At 40.4% G+C, this 21,605-nt stretch overlaps 1 protein-coding gene across 2 annotated transcripts in view; it reads right to left on the bottom strand.

The window, feature by feature from the left end:
* The window catches only part of METAP1 (methionyl aminopeptidase 1), a 28,016-nt gene extending 6,799 nt beyond the window's left edge, over window positions 1-21,217 (bottom strand). For both annotated transcript variants that reach the window (XM_058837425.1, XM_058837424.1), the window contains exons 1-8: window positions 21,060-21,217; window positions 11,081-11,132; window positions 8,926-9,038; window positions 7,546-7,606; window positions 6,271-6,362; window positions 5,492-5,575; window positions 3,888-4,026; window positions 1,182-1,313 (exon numbers count right to left, since the gene is read on the bottom strand). In XM_058837425.1, the coding sequence (XP_058693408.1) occupies window positions 1,182-1,313; window positions 3,888-4,026; window positions 5,492-5,575; window positions 6,271-6,362; window positions 7,546-7,606; window positions 8,926-9,038; window positions 11,081-11,132; window positions 21,060-21,179 (793 nt within the window). In that variant the 5' untranslated portion in view covers window positions 21,180-21,217. The remainder of the gene's footprint in view (window positions 1-1,181; window positions 1,314-3,887; window positions 4,027-5,491; window positions 5,576-6,270; window positions 6,363-7,545; window positions 7,607-8,925; window positions 9,039-11,080; window positions 11,133-21,059) is intronic.
* Between the last annotated feature and the right edge of the window lie 388 nt (window positions 21,218-21,605).

Genomic DNA, 21,605 nt, shown 5'->3' with positions numbered 1-21,605 from the left:
TAAAAATTGGTAAAAAAGACTTACAGTGAGAATTTCAATTTCACTGTTATGAACACAGGGAAATTTCTGTCACAATTTCTACATCAAGGGCAGGATACAAAGGATAAGAGACAACACATGTAACTTTTGCTATAAAAAAGTACAGGGCCAAAGACACACACTGTTCTGTTTTAGCTCTGGAAAAACAAACTGGTCATTTCAGAACAGCAATCTCACATAAACAGGTCATCTTTATTCTTCACAGCTCAACCTGGCAGTATTCTCTTGATCACACAATGGATACACAAGACATCATTCTTATGGATTTTTGTCTTTTCAGCTGGACTAGCTATCTCCAAATTATGTTCATTTTAATTTATTTTATTTACATTTACTTTTGATTAAACTCAAGTTTAAAGCCTTACTACATAGCACCCTAAACTTCAATCTTTAGAGGCCATGAAGTGATTAAATTATAATGGGAATTTTAAGAAGCTGCAATGTATAAAGGATACAGATGGTACAAGTATTTCCATGGACTTGAGAAATTCATCTTTTGTTTTCTGAAGTTGAACAGAACATTCTGCAGCTACCTTTTGATCTCATTGTATGTCTCGATGCAGCTGCCCCAGTTGTTAACTAAGCAAGATAATTTAAGTTCTGTAGGTACTGAAGAATATGTATCTGTCTTCTCTGGCACACTCCCACAGGAAATCAAAAGCTCGTAACCAGCTTTATGAAATAACCATCAGGTTTGCCAGGGCTACGTGTTTAAGCATTCACACCGTGTTTTACCTTAGCAGAGTCACTGTGCAAAAAATATACAAAATATAGAAAAATATACAAAATATACAAATTATAAAAGTAGGCTTTTCCAAAGCATACTTTACTTGCTACATTCTCTAAGTTACTCAGATCAAGGATGTCATACTCATCAGTGGTCAAATAAAGGCTGTTTCCATGTCAATGTCATCCACGGATCAGCTCAGCATCAAATACATTTTCCTCATCAGCCCACATTTAAAAAGAAGTTGCAGCCACCACTCACAGAACTGTGCCGTTTGAAGGATCACTGCTTTACCCAACACCCATCATCAGCTGGTGACAACCTCTGTGTGCTGCAGCAGAAGTCACTCTGAGCAGTGGCAATGTGAGGAAGCATGTTTGAGAACCAAAACCTTCATGCTTCAGGCATGTTTTACCTGCATCGATGGCTTGCATTAGGCACTCATAAGTTGTTTGGACAAGCCTCCTGGCACCCTCGTCCACCTCCCCAACATAAAATGTCTCGTTCAGATCTCCGTGGTAGCCATTGCGATAGACGGTGATATCCACTGCAAACAACAGCAGACATGGGAAATCAGCACTCTGATCCTCACTTCCTGCCTCTTGATTTGTGAAAGAGACAACATGTAAAAATGGGGGATTCTAACTGTGATTACATCACAAGAATTCCGTAAGAAAACTCTTCCAGCAGAATCAATTCTTTCATTCTTATCCTATGGATTCTATATAATAATTTTTAAGTTAGTGTTTCACTGGTGAACAGTTTGATCTAATGAAATAAAAGAGGGAGGGGGAGGAAAACAATCCCCCAACAATGCAACACAGACTCAGCAAGCTACCATTGGTTTTTTAGGTAAATATAAAAAGGGGAAAGAGAAGCTCTTTGCTCCATGGTGATTTACCTGGTCAAAGTACTTTCTTAGAATTAATTCCTGCACTAATAGGGGGGAATTAAATTATAAAAGGTATGTAATCACAGTTTTACATATCAAATTGTCTTGCTGTGGCAGAATGGGAACTTCTGTTTCTAAGTCTTTGTCAGTCAGCTGATAGGTCTAATAGCTGCTAGATCACCAAAAACACTGGAAGAGCTATTGCTATGCTATTCATGAAGAAACCCACACCCAAATCCTCTCACAGGTAAACAGTCATGAAGGAAACTGTAGTGAACAGTAATACTTCAGGAATATCACACATGAGCTGCTGAGAGAGACCAATACAATCTTGATAGGAAGATGTGGGAAAACACACTTTAGTATCAACAACTAGACAGGACTTGCGAGTACTTTCTGGATGACATGTTCCTGTGATTCAAAAAACCTGTTCTGGTCTTTAGCATGGCTTCCAGGCTAAAAGTTTTAAATAAAGAAAAAGACAGATGCTTCCTTTTAATTGTTCATTGGTACATTCCAAGGTACATTTTCTATCCCTCCTTGTGACCAGTTTTGGTCCTCCTTTTCAAGAGGCTTTTGAGCCACTACATTACAGAAAGGAAGCCCAGTTCTTTCTCATTGTAACAAAGCAGAAGGCTCGAAGCTTGATCAAGTGCAGGAATGTGGACAAAAGTATGACTAAAGCCTCTTACAGAAGGTGCTCTCCAGGGCTGAGGTACAGCCTTGGCATGCAAACAGCAGAGAGGTAAAGGCCCCATGTAGATGAAGCCAACCATGTTGATTAGAAGGCTGGAGCATTTCTTCAATTAGAAAAAGCTGAGAGAATTCAGATTGTTCAGCCTGGAAAATAAAAAGCTTTGGGGTGACTTAATTGTGGTTTTCCAGCACCTGGAGCCAAGAAGAAAGACAGAGAGGAACTTTTACAAGAGCATGTAGGAACAGGACTAGGAGTAATGGATTCAAACTGAAAGAGAGGTTTAGATTAGATTCTAAACAACAATTCTTTATGGTGAGAGTGGTGAGGCACTGGTTTCCCAGTGAAACTGTGGATGCCCCATTCCTGGAAATGTTCAAGGTTAGGCTGAATGGGGCTTTGAGCAACCTGGTTTATATTAAAAGTATCCCTGCCCACAGCAAAAGGATGGAAGCCAGATGATCTTCAAGGTTCCTTTCCACCCAAATCGTAATTCTATGAGCTGGGCTTCTCATGTTGGACTCCAGCAATGCCAGAATAGCTGGCAATAATAAAGAGCTGTGCAAAGACATCATCTTGGAAATTAAAATAAGATAAAGGAAATATGGCATACATTGTTACATGTACCCTACAAGCTCAGAGCTTTCAACCAGACTACACCTCACCTAGACAGGGGCAGCAATCATGAGACTTGTTCTGAAAAGTCTGGTATCCACAGCACTGAGATGCAGACATAGTAGTTATTACTACAAGCTAATATGTATCAAATATCTGATAATTTAAAAATATTACAATCTACTTCTAGAGGTAGGTGAAAACTTAGCATACACTATGTATTTGTTTACGGGTAAGAGAAAAGCAAACTAATGCAATAAACAAAGGTGTAAATGTTTTTACAAAAAAAGCATCATTGATTTTTACTGCCTAACCAAGAAGAAATGGAAGTCAAAACAAGAGATGGTCAAATAATTTATAAAACTATCTCTCACCACTCAAGAAGGCCTGAGTACCTTGAGTATCAAGAACAAAACACAGCTGGTATTGTTAGGCTGTGAGATGTTCAAAAAAAGATAATATGCTCAAAAAAAGATAACATGCACCTATACAATGCTTCCACATTAGGACCGTTTAAAGTCATCATAATTATCATGAGCATAGCAAAACTTTAAGAATCTAGAGCCATCTAATCAAGAATTCACCCAGAACTAACCCAGTTGAATAATTCAATATACGTTTTATTCACTATATATACACAGTCTGGAAGAACTGGAATCTAGCCCACAAGTGGAATACTCGGGCACTACACTAATGCACAGACCAGGGTAGAAGAATTATAGAGCTCTTAAAATGGACAGAAATTTTGAAATTATTAAATAAATTTATTAATTGATGTAAAAAGCAGAGGTAAATGAGAACAAAAGCCTCTCTTAAGAAGCTACTCCAACGATGTTGCCTGCTCCTGAAACCTCACCCTACTGCATGGTTTAAATGCACAGAGGGTAGAAATGTTTAAGGTTAATTTTCACAGCACTTACCATTAACAATATCTCCCTCCTGCAACGGCCTCCTGTCAGGAATTCCATGACAGATCACTTCATTCACTGACGTACAACATGACTTGGGGAAATTATAATAATTCAAAGGGGAAGGATAACAATTCCTTGCAATACAAGCCTAAATAGAGAAGGTACAGTTTACACCAAAAAGTTTTTGTACAAAGAAAAACACAGAAAAAAACATGTGTGCAACAGCTTTACAGTAAGACTGACAGGCTGAAAAGCAGAGACTCTTAAAAATAAGGTTCTTCAAGCATTTCTTGGCAGTGTTTTCGCTCTGCCTTGCATTTCTTACCAGGAAGAAATTAAAGCTAATTTTGGTTCTAGTCATGTTCATGTTTGACTGTGAATGCTGAGATATTCAGGTTTGAAACAACACATGGCAATATTTATTCAGTTTTTAAAAGTAATTTTCAATTACTGCTTTTAAGTGCTCAGTCCAAGATTTCTGCAAGACACACAAGCTAAACAAAATAATATTTAGCACTACTCTTCCCCCCAGTTTTAAAACTTAAGCTGCTCCCCTTGCATTGTAATAACCTTTTAGTATTTTTGCAAAACTGACGTGTTTCATATACTTACACATACATACATACATACACACACATTCTGAGCAAAGTACTGGAAAAAAAAGTGTTAATTTTTTTTTCTTTTTTTTAAATAATACTGTTTTTAAAACTGCAAAATACCAATTAGGGATATCAGCCAGTAGCAGCAACCTGCCAAAGTTTCCATAAACTGCTGAGGAGGGGTAACTCCATGTTAACTACTAGTTGTTCATGCTATACTTTATGCCTAAGCAAGAAGTTTGGTGTTTAATGCAGTTCAACAGAATTCTCCAGCCTAATAAAAGCAGGCAATCTTGGCTCAACAGCTGCACAGATAAAAAGAACCAGAAAGCTCTCTAACAAACCTACCTATACCAAAATTGTTGCCTTTCCCACAATGGACAGAAGTAGCCTCAAGTACCAGATTATATAATTCATTGAAAAGACAGCAAAGAAAAAAATTATGCAATTCAAATATCTATGTAAAGTTAAGGCAGGAAGATTCTTGAGCATGTTTTTTGAACACTTCACTGGACTATGGCTTTGTTTTGTCAGACTGCATCAAACATCTTGTTTCAGTTCTCTCTGAGGCATCTCAGTTCTGATTCCCAATCATAAATGATTTAACTTTCTCCTCTATATGTCTTAACCAACCACAGAGAGTGCAAGTCCATGGCCTACAATATGGTGTTTTTATATAATGGTATCTGTGGAGAGAAAAGGGTTTAGAAGAAAGAAAATAGTATGATGTTAACTGAGAAAGCAAGTGAAGAAACTTAGAAGAAATCTGAGGCCAGAAATATGGAAGCAGCTGATACAGAGAGAGGCCCAGCAGTTCCTTAATCACTCTGAACCCACCATTGCACTGTAGTACATTCTTGCCATCTGCACTACCCACCAGCTTCAAACTGGGAAACATTTTGAAATAAAGAAATGGAATTCATGCAACAAAGAAAACCACACAATCATCATTAGAAAATAATGAGATAGAAGAAAACACTTATAAACACCAGAAGAATAATAAACTAATCTTACTAAATGGACAGCATGATCAATTTCTTCAGTAGTTACTCCTGGTTTCACCATCATGGCAGCAACATCCAATACTTCTCTAGCAAGCTGCAAATTAAACAATTTAAAATTTAAAATAGATTTAAAATTGACCTATTGTCTTAATTTAAGTTGATTTAAAATAGACCAGGACTATTCTCTACATGATTCATAACCCATTTTTGACAGCTATGCTGAGATCACCAGGAAAGCTGAGTGGAGTTGGACTCTAGAAAGACTTTGATATAGCTCCAGGTCATGTCTGTAAGAGCTGAAAATATCCCAGTTAAGGTTTGGACCACATTTTCCTTGAATGCCATGATCTTAAATCAGACTACCTAAATATATTTCAAAGTCTGACTTTATGCACAAGGAAGTGATTACAATTGAACAGCTCTTTTTCAAAAATCGTTAGGGATGGGGCTTTGTTTTTAGTTCTTACTTAGTATCAACTCCAAGAGAGGAAAAAATTCTCATTTATGCACTATAAAACATATTCTTAAGAGTAACAACGTGTCAGTCACAGACTGTCTTACTACTGATAACAAATGCAGGAAACAGATAAAAGTCATCCTTCTGCTTGCAAAATATATTACTGGGAATTGGGGTCAAAAGAAGAGAAAAAGCCAGAAAATATCAAGCTTTCCAAACTATTTTTCAGTGCTCTAAAGTGGTATAATAATGTGCTGTGACAAAGTTGTAAAATCATTATAGATTTTTAAAGAATGTAAGGCACCCTGCAAGAAAAATCAAAACCCCCTTACCCTACACACTACTCGCATCCCTTCTATATCCTCAGATGACAGTATTTTTATTTGAGAGGTTCCTTTTAAAGCTTGTTCTGATTCAGACATTCCTGAAAAGGAAAAAGGGAGAAGATTAAAAAAAGAAAGAAAAAAACCCATGTTATATAGGGTGATTATTGCTACACATATCCAATCCAGTGACTTCCTTAGCTTACCAAGAGCAACAAAAGTACAGACTTTCTCACCATAGCCTAAAGTAAAAAACCCACCAAGCCATAGTATTATCATCATTATTCAGATTAACTGAAATTCATAAGCCTTGCACAATACCATAATGTCCCACATGCTCAGGAAGCCCATTCACTTACTTCATAAAACCATCATGTCCAGTTAGTCAAAACACAGTCTTAAGTATCAGGTTTACAAGGAAGTTATTTTATTCATAGAAAATAATTTTTCAGCTGCTTTTAGAAAATAATTAGTGAAAATTACATTCTAAAACAGTCATAAAGGGTTACATGAGACTGGGAATATATCTGGTCATACTACTGCAAGAATCAGCTGACAAAACCATGAAAATTCTTCCTACCAAAATCTGTGAAATCTCAGCATTCTAGATGAGCAACCCTCTAAAATCCAGTCTTTTATGTTGTTTTAATATTTACACTCTTTAAAAAATAGCTAGGGAATACCTTAAGATTAACCTTAATGCTAAGAGACTTTATAGCAGCCTTTTGGGGAAATGCAAAGCTCCAGTACTGGTACAATAAGCGGAAAATACCAAAACAATCCAATAAGCAAGTAATTTTGAATGCATTCCCTCTCTGTCCAAAAACAGCTGGAACTCATACACCAGTTTTGTTTTGGGGGATGCATACTGCAAGGTTTTCTTGGTTTTGTTATACAATAATACATTTTCAACAGATATACTGATGCAACAGAGAATGGTTCAGCAGGATTCATCTGTGGCAGTCAACTGATTGCTGTTTGTTATCAAATTAACAACAGAACTAGGACTTTTATGTTTGAGATAACAAAACCCCAAAACCAAATTAACTAATTCTTAATTTCCTGTACACATTTGAAAGACAACCCATTACAAACTTTGAACTTCCAAAAAATACTTGCAGCCATGATTTTTTGAAATTCAGTAAGTTACTGTGAGGAAGAAGTGAGAACAGATATAAGAGATTCCCTTCTCCATTAACTCCTTGATGCTTTAAAGGCTTTTTCAGTGAAAAGGAAAATAGAAAGCAAACATAACACTCATAATTATGATTTGTTTCTTGTTACCTAGTGGGTGATCAGCATAATCTGGTCTCTGAATATAACTTGGCACAGGTCTTGTTGGTGTCTAAATAAATCACAGGCAAAGATGGTTACGTTGCAAGAACACTTATTACAGTCACAGAAAAATACAATATGAAATAAAATATATTTCATGTGAAATATGGCTAAGTCCATTTAGAAAAAGTTGCAAAGTATGTAAACACTCCAAAAGTTCCAAGTTTCATTCCCAAACATTCTGTTACTCTCTATTGCTATCATATTATACAACTTTTAACAGACAACTGCACAACTTTGTAAAAATCAGATTTTTATTGTCAAGTGAATCAAGCTGGTTTTATAATGTATTATGCCTTACTGTAGTGTTTTTTTTCTGCTGCTTTCCAGACTCCATGTGCACTGGGTCCAAATACATCCCTCTTATCTTTAGCAAGATTGCTACTTCTGATCATCACCTTAGTCAAAATCTCTAATCTCATTTGCATCAGTCTCACAGCAGACACAAGACAAAAAAGCCAATGTTCAGAGATAACACAACTAAATTAGCCAGTGAAATACCCCAAATACCTTCTTCTCCAACAACACTAACAAACACACATGGGCTCAGGCTCTTATAATCTGTTCTCTAATGAGCCTCTAACAGATGGAGAAGACTAGAAGAGGATGCCACTGGGGCAGCTTTTCTAGTACAGGCCAATTAGAAAAGACAAATGTAAAGAAAATGCCATTATTGCTGTAAAAAAAGCTTCAGCTTATTCCATGTACAAACTTGTACCAATTTAAAAATACAGTTATGTCTGTATGTACATATATATATACACACAGTTATATGTCATCATCTTCTAAAAGCACCTTTCACAAACAAAGATCTTACTGACCTCTGTTGTTCTTCACCATGCCAGTGCTGGAGATTACTGTAACCTCTGTTCTTTCAGCTGTTCAACAGTTCACTCACCAGGTTATTTTAAACCACTTACATAATATAATATAAAACCATTTATTTAAATTCTAAATTAGTTACCTGAGCTTTTCAGAAACAAGACTGCTCTGTAACTGGCAAGGACAACAAACAACTAGGAGATATCACCTGAACTAGCAGTAGCTTTTTTTGCAGAATAAATGTCACAGTGTACATCCAAAAGGTATGAGCTTAAGCCTGTTACTGATGCTCACAGGAGCTCTCTTAATTATAAATATACCAGGAAATAGAACAAGTTAAACTAAAATGAACTACAATACGGACAGCTATGCATGTCCTTGCAATTGGGTTCAGATCAAAAAGCTCTCCTCTCTCAGCTGAAATGTGGGAGTTCATCAGGTCAGGGGTGAACCATTAGTTGCTACAGAACATGGCAGTGCTGGAGTAGAGTGGCACCTCTTGCTTACCAATGGATAGTGTGGCCTGAGTTTCCCTGTGTATCGATAACCAGACCAGGGATTTGTGTTAACATCGCCTTCCAGGCTCCAGGAGGAAACTTCACGCTTAGCTTTTTCATCTTCTGAAAAGACAAGAAAAAGGGGGGAAAAAGTTGCAGCAGCAAAATCTGTCCTACTAAGAATGAGAACTGTGGGGTCTAGAAGGTGCCTTAGAAGCACGTAAGTCTAGATCTGACTGTCTGGCATTTTATATACTGATATATGAAAGCGTAAGTAGCAGTTATTATTTTGTATTGCCCATTCCAAATTCACATTCTTCCTACCCTATTCAATAGCAAACTGGGAAATGTCAGGACTGAATACACAAAGGAAGTGTAGTAATTAAGTTGTTCCTCATTTGTAGTTTTATAACACAGCGCTTGTTTTCATTCCTGGGAAGAAAGCCTGTTTCTAAAGCGGAACTTAGCATCCCTTCAATCAAAACCTTTGCACTGCAGATGAACGTTCCTTTCTTGTGATCTCCCTTAGCACCCAGTGACCGAAATGACCTGAGGTGGGAAGGAGGCCATCCAAAGGTGGAAGGGAGGCCATCCAAGTGTCAGGCTCAACACATGGAGGCTGCTACCCCTCCAGAGCTGATAAAGAGACTGCAAGCCCTGCCACTTCTGCAGTTCAGGACAAGCACTGGCTCACACCTTTGAAGATGGTCCCAAACTTCGGAAGCTTCACAGCTCTCTGAACCTTGTGAAATTAATGTCTGACATGGTCCAATGACCGACTTCATCCACAAATAACACATTCCTACTAGGGCAAATTGAAGGTGTTTACATAAAGGATTGAAACAAGCAGATCCTGAGCAATACCAAAATGAGAAGTATTTACTCAGAAAGAGAAGGCAAGGGTTAAGAGAGAGCGTGGTAACATTAATCTTTAACTCATAACTGGATAACTTGTTTGTTTTATCTTTTTATATCTCAGAAGGATGAAGAGGCAGTAAAAGGTCTGCCATTGCAAGCCCTTATGTCAATTCCTCAGAGCCTCTGTGGCTGACATCTGAGCCATCTGCTCAAATGACATTCAGTTCAGATGAAACTGAGAAATAACAATTTAAAAGTCCAAAGCTTTTCACATTCACACAAATTAACAGGTTACAGAATGCCAAGTGTGAACTATTAGATCCCTATACTGGGAAGGCAGAAAGAAGGAAAACATTTGTAATTGTCTCTACTACTCCAACCTATTTACCATTCAATGTTTATCATGGAAAAAGAAGCTTTACTGGGTTTTAGGAAAGGAGGTAAATTATTTGAGGATGTGAGTTTCTGCCATATCACTTTTTAATCCTACTTCTCTTTTCAGCAGGGCTTAATGAAGATAGGCAGGATGGTGGCAGGGAGGAGGCAAGGGGGCAGAACTGAGGTCTTTGGTTTAGACTCATGGACTATTTTCACTACTCAGATAAGGCAGAATCTACCAGTCTCCTAGTATTTATGTGCCAGAGCTACCAGCTGTCACTAAGGCACACAGATGCTCTTACTACCTTTAACTGAACTCAGCAAAATCCTAGCTATGATACATCCACTATCAGTGGCTGCACCATGCACACAAGCATTCTCCCTTTTTTTCCAAAAATGTACAGAACAGCTGCACTCTGACTCACTTGTGTTCCAGCAAGAGTCTAATCACAAAGACTTTGCAAGAACCTTTCCCACTGCACTGCCTTTGACTGCATTAGACATCAAAATGCCATGAAGGACCACTGCTTTACAACAGTGAGTTATTATTCTCCTTGTCCTTTATTTCAGCACCCCTCTTTCTGCGTTCATACACCTGGCAACATAGCTCAAGCAATAATTCATGCAAATACAAAAGTGAATAGAAGCAAACAGTGGTGTGAACCTCTGCCTCTGAAATTTTACGCAGCACTTTCGACTGTCGGGAACTGGACAAAATTTCAGATGTGCATCATCCAGTGCTGAGTATCTCGGGAAAAAAACCCAATACCATTCCTAGGAGAGTGGCACAGAGCAGCTGAGGTTGGAAGGGACATCTGGAGGTCATCTGGCTCAATCCCCAGCTCAAGCAAGGCCACCTAGAGCTCACTGCACAGGACAAAACAAATTCAAAGCAATATGAAAACGCATTTAAAAAGTAATGTACTTACTTGCTTTCTTGTGTAACAACTTGTGAGTGGCCCAGCTTCCCTTAAAGCATTCCTAGAATTGCAAACAAAATGTATAAATACATGTTTTAAGCAGTATTTACATGGACAGATATGCCAACATGACAAAATAGAGAAGCAAATGTATTTTAAAAGAAAACTGGAAGACTGTTTTTATTAACCCTTGTAGCAATATGCAGTAAATGCTACTGTAACTGCTAGTCTTAGCAATAGAAAATATTACAATCAAAAGTTTATGGACCAGAATAAGCAGAAAAAGCACAGCCAAACAGACAACACCCATGACAGTGAAATACACTGATATAATCCTATATATTAATGACCGTTTATCATTTTAATAAGTAACTAAACACCATGGTGGCTGCAGGTTGGCTGAAATAGAGTCTGTGTCTGTAGCTGATCTTACAGAGCAGCAAGGCCCTCCCTTGACAAGAAGCCATCTCCTCCTGCTAATTGCATCCCTTCTGTCTCCTGCTACAGAACAGGAAAGCAAGAGAGGCCAATTAGCACAACCACAGGGGAACTAATAAAGTAGACTAAAGGGCAGAAATGAGGGCTACTGAATGAAAATAGGAAATTGAAAAAACAATATTGAGAAAGTTGAAATGGAAATCAAGAAAAGAGTGACTGTGGAGGAGTTTAGTCTTTTCTTCCCAAACACAAGTAGAGCAGTTCATGCAAGGAACAAAGAATCAGCAAAGGGGCAGATGGAAATGGCTAGCAGCTGGAGAGTAAAGAAGGACTAAGATGAAGAAAAGACATGAAAGAAAATAAAAGAGATGTAAGTAGAAAAGCCACAGAAGGCAGCATTAAAGGTGATCCTTTAAGGTGCTAATTAGCAAATTACTTGGGTTTGTAGCAGAAATTCTAAATCAATGGCTATGTGCACTCAAAACACCCATTAAGAAACTACTAATTCCAATCATTGACAATTACAGCTGAATTTCTGGAGGCAGGAAGCAAACTGTTTTTCTTTTAAAGGAAAAACAATACTAATGCTGAATCATCGTTGTAAAACCACCATCCAGAGCCAACAACCGATTCAACCTAAAGTATACAAAACTCAACCAGTCCAAGACAACACATCTGCAAACTAAGCCCAGCTTGTGACATTCCACTCTTGCTTCAGGGTTGCTCTTGAGCCCTCTGAGCTGTTTGTTTCTGTTGAGCCACCTTCTCCCTCCTCCCTCATTAGTCTTGCAAGCAGTAGTTACCAAAGTGTGCCCACAAACACGCAGTACAGTGGTGCACAGGTACACCTAGGTTCAAAGAGACCCTGCTGTGTGTGTGCTGTTCCCCTCATGACCAGAACCAGTTGCTCATCGTGTTCTGCTACCCCACACACCAGGAGTGACTGCACTGCCAGGGGCTCTGAAACCAACACTTCCCATGACCAGAGAGAACATCACTTCCAACAGCAGCCCAAGGTTTGGTCACACTTATATAACTCACAGCACACAAAGACCTTTGCACTGCACTCCTCTCTGCTGGGGAGCAGGGAGAAAAGGAACAGGTTTTAAGTGAGGCCTGCTTTAGGGAAGAAAAAAAATAAAAATGCTATTTCAAGGACACCAGAAGCACCAGTATGGTTTTTTTAATCCCCTTTCAAACACAAGGTCTTTGTTCTGAAGCATAAGAAGGATTACACAACTAAGGATTTAGAGCAACTACCATGTCTGCAAACTTAGAATCCACTTTTTTTAATATAAAGGAGTCTTTGGGGAAGGAAGACATACATCAGCTTTGGTAATTACTGACTGTAGTTCATTCTCTGCTTTCCCATTAAATTTTGGGGGCTGTTCTCCAATGCCCTTACTTTGTCCTACACCAACAGCCTTTCCTCTTTGCTGGCCCATAACCAGAAAACACCAGGCAAACACAGCACTAGGGACAGCACCATAAACCTCAGAGGCTCCATTTTGGCTTTTTATTTCCTGCAGCTGTGGACAACCTAAGATGATTCTGCATAAGGCTGCCATATGCCAAAGCTTTTCCAAACATGTTTCCCAGATTCTTCTTGCCATTTGCCTCCAGAGGAGCAGTAGCTCTGCCAGAACTCCTGGGGCACAGCTCCAAAGCTGCTGTACCCTGAGACAACCCAGACAAGTGCATCATGTGCACATCCATCAACTGCAACACACAGTAAGTCTGATGCATTTTTGTGAGCAGGGGCTGTTACAAGTGCAATGTACAATTACTGAATTTCTCTGCCTTGGTCTGACACTTCTGGAAGGCACTCAGAGGATATGCTGCACATCCACCTACAGCCCATCTATTTTGTGTAGGATCAGTCATACATTTCCTGCAAGTGCTGGACTTACCCGGTACATACAAATTATTTCTATTCAACAACCTACTGCACAAGCACCACACTGCACATGACTGCAGAGCTCTGCCTTGGCAATTCCACATAAAAATATGGCAGCTGGCATCTCACTGGTTGGAGAATCACAACTCTGGTAACAAAGCACTGCCAAAGTACCACTGCACATTGCAAAACACCCTCACCTTCTATACCACAGAATTCTCAACAAGCTATGGAAGAAATCTCCTCTTTCTCTCCATCTGAGCCACTTTTTGGAGTATTTTCTGGAGAAAATTACGCTTTTCACTGAGCCTTCCCCTGAGACATCTACTTCAATCTTGCTATTACCATTCCTGTCTCTTAATAACTCTTGTTTCTATGCCCTACCCAGGTCAGGATAGAAACTTTTCAATGACTAAATAAACAAAATCCAGGGAAAATGTATTCAGGGTGACTTTTAATATTAAAATGAAGAAAATAAATATTTTTTTTTTTCCAGATACAGTGAAAAAAGGAACATGTAACACTGCATGGTTATATTTTAAAACATCTATTTAAATAGCTTTAGGGGGACAGTACAAATGAACAATATGAATAAGTTTCTTGGAAGACTTCCTGGGCTTCATTTCAAGCACTATATTATCCATTAGCAGGCCTGATATTAATATCCCCACCCTTCTCACCTAAAGCATTTTTCTTTTTATTGCATGTGACTTTTATACCTCAATCCAGATAGACATAGAAACACGGAAGAGGACTGTACAAGAAGAGAGGTCAAATGTACAACAAAAAAGAAAGCAGAGGGGTAATCCTTGTCTTGTTTAGAGCAATCCTGGGTACAACTATTCAATCAGCAACAAAAATATAAATGTGCCTTGTAGACAAAGGCTGTCAACATACTGAAACCTTTAACAACATTTCTGGCTTCAAGACATTCTTAAGCCAATTCCACTGGTTTTGCGTTTAGGGACAACTTCAACCCGGTGCTCACCAGAATATATCAAAAGGTAACCAAAGGTACAATCAGCATTACCATTTGGAAAGATGTTGGATCCCCTTGTGGAAGCTGTGTTATTTCTGAAAATGATTTTTACCTTAAGGACTCACCCAATATCAACAGAATCATGCAGCATAGCAGCACTTGTTTTATAGTATGGTGTATTTTCACTATGAACACACTGATCACTACCAAATACCTTGAGGTTTTTGGTTTTTTTTAATTAACCATTGAAAGAACAAAACCCTTTAAAACAGTCATTGAAGTAATTAAGGGGAAAAGATTGTGCTATGTTTATTGTCATCTTCACAACAATAACAGAAAGTTTCTTATTCATTCAGTTCATGTATGCATACAATCTGATTAAGAGGTGGGAAAGTACAGCCAACTGCAAATTCCAGAGGAGAAAAGGATGCTCAATCAAGATTAGGACATTACTGCACCACAAACTTCCATACAGCACAGATAGAACAAACTAGATTTAAATAAGCTACCCACAGACAGGGATGTCCCATCCCTGGATGTGTTCACAGCCAGTATGGATGGAGCTCTGAACAACCTGGTCTAGTGGAAAATGTCCCTGCCCATGGCAGGGAGTTGCAACTAGATGGTCTTTAAGGTCCCTTCCAAGCCAGGCCATTCTGTATCCAAGCCCAGGAAGCACAGCAGAGAATTCAAGCTGATAGACTGTGTTTCTGAACTGCCTTTGCCTGGGAGCAGTTCATTTCAAGTTAGCTCTGGCACCCCCTCTGTCAGCACTCCAACTTGTGTCCAACTTCCACAGAATTACCCTCTCCATCATCTACAGTCATCATATAGAGCCACTGTGATGAATTTCAAAAAGTACCTACTTTATAGGAAAAAAAAAAGGATAGTTGGAATCAAGACTGTGAGGACAGACTGTCTCTTTGCATGTCATTATACCCTGAATTGCAATGGACAAACACCTAGGAAACGGTGCCAAACAGAACACTGTATTTAAAAATATTCTGAGCAATCTTTTTAACAGAATTTACAAATGTCCTTTAGAATGTAAAACTGTCTGGGGCTTAACCTGAGATCATACCATTTTGCACAATGAGAACTCATTTTTAACCAAATACCTTGAAGGCATGCAAAACAGAAGACAAAAAAAAGAACCTTGACGTACAGGATTTTGCTTAATAGCAGGCTATATATTTAATATATATATATATATATTAAACACAGTACAGATTAACTCACATTTTATCCGTAAGTACAAGTATGTTGAAGTGTTAATACATTTGTTGTTAAATTAAACAGCTGACTCTTTTCAGCACGCTGAAATCCTTCTAAGGCAGTACAAGCCCACAGAGACGGCCTCTGGTCCAAAAAACTCTGTACAAAATTCCCAAACTAGCCTAAGCAGCACACATGAGTAGACAGTTTTTCAGAAGAGTCAAAGATGTGTTTTCAGATTCAGCTCCAAGAGAAGTACCTACATGCAGAACCTTGGTATCAGGAGGGTTGATTGACTTTCTCCTTCATCTAAGACCTGATCTTATCCTGAGACTCCTGGATCCCTCGTGATCGAGCCTTTCCTTTGAGGAAGGGACTGCATTTTGCAGCTCTTCAGATTTACAGAAGTATACAACTGATTTTTGAGAGTATCGTGAAGGAGCAACAGACCAGAGGAATTCCAACTGGACTATCCTGTCAGTACATGGAACACTAGCTCAGCAAGCCTGCCTACAGGACTCTGAAGTTTTACTTTCAGAAAGTCATGAGGGCTCAGCTTTTATACCTCACCAACAATCAGGTGCTTACCTCAGACACGGGTACTCATGGTGATTTATAGGCAATTGACAATGTCAGCTTCCTGATGAAAGGAATCTGATTTTCTAGAAGATGGTATCAGCTGAGTGCCATTTATGTCTGAGGAAACTCCTATGTGCTGCAGTTGAATCCAAGCAGCTGGTTTCAGCCTATTTCAGGCACAAAAACCAGTGAACCAAGGATGAAACATTGCACTGATGTCCTATGGTCTGATGTGAGAGAGGACAAAAAATAGTTCCATCCAGGTTCATTGCTCCCTGCTCCCTGCTCCCTGCTCCCTGCATCCCCAACACATTGACAGTGAAAGGAAACAGCAAAGCAGGAGATGGGACAACAATCTTCTCTTCAGGTTCACAATTTTTCACAAATTACTGTGACCTTGAGTATCCAAAGCTGTCAAGGGCCCAGGGCCGAGTATCAGTGAAAATGTGCCTTCCAGAAAGCAGTAAATTGTATATAAACTCACTGAGAGAACAAAACAGCATTTCTTTCCTGTCACTGAATTTAACAAGTCATACCCCATCTCAGATGCCAGGAGGTATCAAGAGATATTGGGAGGCACCCACCAGTGCAAGAGAGATGCTGCCCCGACTGTACAGTTCAGGGAAACTGCTAGCCCTTCAAACACCACAAACACACATGGCAAAGTCACCACATAACCCCAGTGCTCACTTCTGGCTCCACAACCTGACCACTTCATACACCTGGGGCTGACAACACAGTGGCAATGGCCACTGACTTCAGAGTAAGAGAATGTTTCCAGTCTACAAGAAGACTGTAAATTTCTACAAGTAGGTATTTCTGAATTCGGCTGGAGAAATGGCCCTGCACCAGCATCTAATCCACACCACAGTAAACCTACTCTGTTTTGTTCAAGAAACTTACATAAGTAGTATGAAAGAGGAAGTTTTTCATGAAAGCAACACAAAACCACTAATAAGTGATCCATTCATAATTAGAAGGCTCATATAAAAATGATAACTAACTGGAGATCTCAAGAACAGTCACTACTCTCCCCTTCTTTATCCTTCAGCCACTTGTAGAAGACATAAAAGAAATTCAAATTGTCTACTTAAACACAAACTCTTTATGCATACTACATGCAAATGACTGTATCTGTAAGGCAGATTTCAAAATAGCAAATTCATCTTAGGAAGATAAACTCTACACTTGAGATGTGATGCTGGACATTGTGTGATTTCCACATTCAGAAGATAGACTGAATTACTGTCTCTCACCAAAAGATGATAAACAGACACAACACTGCAGTAAGTCTCCAAAAAAATAAACAAGACAGTGAAAAAAGGTAGCTGTTAGTGACAGTACTTGATTTACTAGCCTAAAATATTATTAAGGGTTAACAGCAGACTGAATCCCTCAGCAGAACAGTTCCTCTTGTTACACATTGAAGTGAAAGGGGAAAAAAAAATGCTGGGGTTCAACACACCACCTTAAGAGCTCCTCTGCTGCTAAAAGCCATTTTTACCTTGTCTCCACGACCAGTTCAAAACCTCCCTGCTAGGCCAGAACCCAGCCACATGGGCCTCCTTTCTATCCATGACCCACAAGCACAACTACTATTTAAAAGCTGTACCCAGTTTCCAAGGTGCCCAACAGAGAGGGAGGAAACAGTGTTGGCTCAAAGAAATCTCAGAGCATGTCAAATTACTCCAGTATAAGCATTTTCAGGGCACGTTGTTGAGACATACGTTCTGATGCAGAGAGGGAGAAAAAAATAAGTGACCAGAATAACACTCTTTCTCCAGGAAAGGAGAAAAACAAATGATAAATCCACCAGGGAAATCATCATCTTGATGCAACCTACTTGGAAACTTCACTTAAATTCTCTATGTGCAGTCATGAAAAATAATTTTTAATCAATCTTCACACTACACTGAGATTCTCAGTCCTATACTTCCTATACCTTTCAGTCCCATACCATTTTTTTCATAGCAAATGATATGTTAGTAACTTATAATCCAAACACATGGCTTCACACGGTTACCTTCCTACAGCAGTTCACAATTTTCTGTTGTTTATTTTAGCACTGGAGGAAATAAACTCCTATAAATTTGGTTTTTGTTCTGATTGGAGTTTTGGCTTCATGAAAAAGTCATTGTAGGCCTCCAAGCAGATTAATTACCTGGTGCCCATGGCCATACAGATGCTTTTACCTGTCAAAGAGATGTCAGATAGCTTGTGGCCCCCAATCCACCCTCAGCCCAAAGGAAGAGCCCACACGCCTGGCTAACACCAGTGCATTCCATAAGGACTGGCTGACTTTATGGTTGGGCCAAACTGGGCCACAGTGGGCAAGCCTGCTCTTCATCAGCACAGTTCTGAAGTGTTTCATGACCCTGCAGAGCTAAACCAGCAAAAAGCCCCAAACAATTAATGCAACTGCTTTTCTTCCATTTAAAAGAAAACTCTGAAGACCTCAGAAGTGGCCCACCAAGGAATCAGGGACAGCCTAAGGGAAAAGGTAGATGCATGCATCTTTAGACGGAGAGAATAGCACCAAGCCAGCTACAACACAAGCTGTGCCGTGAGGTAGAATAACATCCTAGGTCCACTCACTAGCTTATCTAGGAGTTATTTATGCATGTAAGACTAGAATGGAAAGAAAACCATCAAAGAGAGAACTCCAGAAAAGTTTCACCAATGCTAACCAGTCCACTACTGTCAGCTGAAACTTGCTGGCAGTTCAGAGAAAACAACAGTCCTTCACCTGCCACGTGTTTATTTGAAGAGGCAGCCAGGCTGTCAGCAGCACCTCACCTACCCTCCTGACAGTGCTTGCCAGACACTGGGGCAGGACCGCAGCGACTCCTCCATGGCACACACCAGCTGGTGAGGAGAGCTGGAGCCTCAGGACAGTTCCATGCTGGGCCCCACACAGCAGGGATGAACTACATCATCTACAGGATGAACATGGGGACTCTTCTCTCAGTGCATAGCATTTCTTGCATGTCTTTAAAACAGGCTGTCACATCAGGCTGTCACTAATGTTCATCTCTGTAACACCTCGCCCCAAAACATCTGAAGCACCTTCAGTGTGCTTACCCACATTCCTGATTGGGACAGCAAGGCACAACATGCCCCAAGTCACTCAGAAATGAGATAACTGGGATTCCCAGTTCAGCATTTCATTTTCTAGGCAGGACAGCTTTACAAGCATGTAGCCAGTTATCCAGCAGCCTATTTTAACAAGCCAGGAAGTATTTCCAGTAATTCCCCTTTTACCTAACAACAGCAGCATATTAATATAACTAAATCTATTACAATTATAAATATATAATTACTTATAATATACTGTAAAACATATAATAAAATAGTAATAGCAATATTTCAAAATAATTAAACTTAGTATATAGAAAACAAGAATCTCTGCATCCTACATAGAATTAGCTGGGTTAAGAGATGGGAAGAAGGGGAGTGAAGATGTAACTGGAACTCTTCACATTGGCCTTTTCGTTCTCTTAACAAATGGTTTTAACATCACCAATTAATATTTATATATACCAATGATGCCTTTATGATGAGTTTTATATTAGAAGTGTCAAAACACACAGTAAAACACAGAGCAAATCCTAGAAGTTTACCACAAGCACCATGTGGGAACTAGAGATACACACTTCTCACAACAATTCTGAGTTGCAGTTGCTCTAATTTGGCATCAACTCCCAGCACAGGGCACAGAGACTTCAGGGGAAAGTACCAGAAACTGTGCAGTGGGTGTGTCACAAGCACGTGGGGAATTTTCTCCTAGTCCTATGCAAACCGTAACAATCAGCTTACATCCTGAATCACAAAAAATATCTTCAGAGTTAATAAGTTAATCTATCTGAAGTGACTGAATTATTTTCTTACGTCTATCTACAAAAGTTTGGAGACTTTACTCTGAATTACAATTGAGACAAGGAAAGCCAGTGTTAATCTCTGAACTAAACATGTATGTCCTCACTGATTTTGACAAAATTTCACATACAAAAAGTTCAAAGGATTAGGCTATGTATTTTCATGCACATTTTAAAGTTAATTTAAGAAAACAAAAAAAAACCCACAAACAAAAAGCACACTCAACAGTCATCAGACAGTTCTTTCTATGGGAGGACCACACTCTGTTACCACTGTGGCCTACAGAACACGTTCGATTCTCACATTTATTCGTGGGAGCTGACTACTCTATGACATGTGGCCTAACCTGAACCTTCCTGTTTGGCACCCTCAGAGTAGAACATCAAAGGACATATTGGGAAAAAAAAAATTAGGAACGAAAAGGAAATAATTAAAAAAAAAAAAATGGAAGCATATCAAATAATTTTCACAGAAACTCATAACTTAAAGAAAATCTGTTTTCAGAGCAACAAGTCTCCAGTGTCTATCCAAGCCGAGCAACTCCAGAGCTGACGCCGGCAGAGAAACGCACCCGCTGGAATTTGATGAGCACGTCCTCACTTTGTCCCACTAAGCCTTTATTTTTAAGGGGAGCACACGGACCACCCACACCTTCAGGCAGAGGAACATCCGTGCACTCTCTCACGAACGCTCCGGCTGCGCTTTGGTGCCGCTGAGGTCCCGCATCGCCCGCGGCCACGAGGAGAAATGGAGCTCCCGCCCCGCCCGGAGCCGCCAGCCCGGCTCCCCCGGCTCCAACAACCGAGGAACCGAGGGGGAACTTGGTGCGGGGTCCCTGGCCGGGCGCTGCGGCCCCAGGCTGGCCGGGAGCGGGCGGGCAGAGAGGCAGAGCCGGGCACCCCGGGCCGGGCCCGGGCGGCCGGGAGCCGGCTCGGGGAGCTGGATCCTGCGCCCGCCGCACGCCTGGAGCGCCGAGCGAGGGGCTGGGCCTCGGGGAACCTCACCTGGGAGCAGAAGTAGGAGCCCTGGATTCCCAGCTTGAGGCAGGTGGGGCACTGCAGCTTGGCCTCGCTGCTGCAGCCGGCGGTCTCGCAGACTCGGCGGGTCTCCACCGCCGCCGCCATGCTGCCGGGCGGCCACGGGGGAGGAGCCGCCGCCCGGAGCTGCCGCCGGCTGGGGCGGGCGGGGAGAGCAGGACGGAGGGAGGGAGGGAGGGACGGAGGGAGGGGGAGAGGGACGAGGCTCCGGGGGTTCAAAGCCGCATCCAAGCCGGCCTTGAACGCTCCCAGTGATGGGCCATCCACAGCTTCCCTGGGCGACGCATGCCAGCGCCTCGCCACCCTCACAGTAAAGAGGGCGTTTAGCCCAGAGAACAGAGGACTGAGAAGGGATCTCATAAACGTCTCAAAGGTGGGATGGTGCTAGGCTCTTTCCAGTGTTGCCCAGGGACGGGATGAGGAGTTTACAGCCATAAACTAAAGGACAATAAGTTTCACCTCAACATGAGGAAGATCTTTACAATGAGGGTGGCATAGCACTGGAACAGGCTG

This window comes from Poecile atricapillus, chromosome 4, assembly GCF_030490865.1.
Source record: "Poecile atricapillus isolate bPoeAtr1 chromosome 4, bPoeAtr1.hap1, whole genome shotgun sequence".
NCBI classification, from domain to species: Eukaryota; Metazoa; Chordata; class Aves; order Passeriformes; family Paridae; genus Poecile; species Poecile atricapillus.
This window is presented reverse-complemented; position numbering and strand designations above follow the sequence as displayed.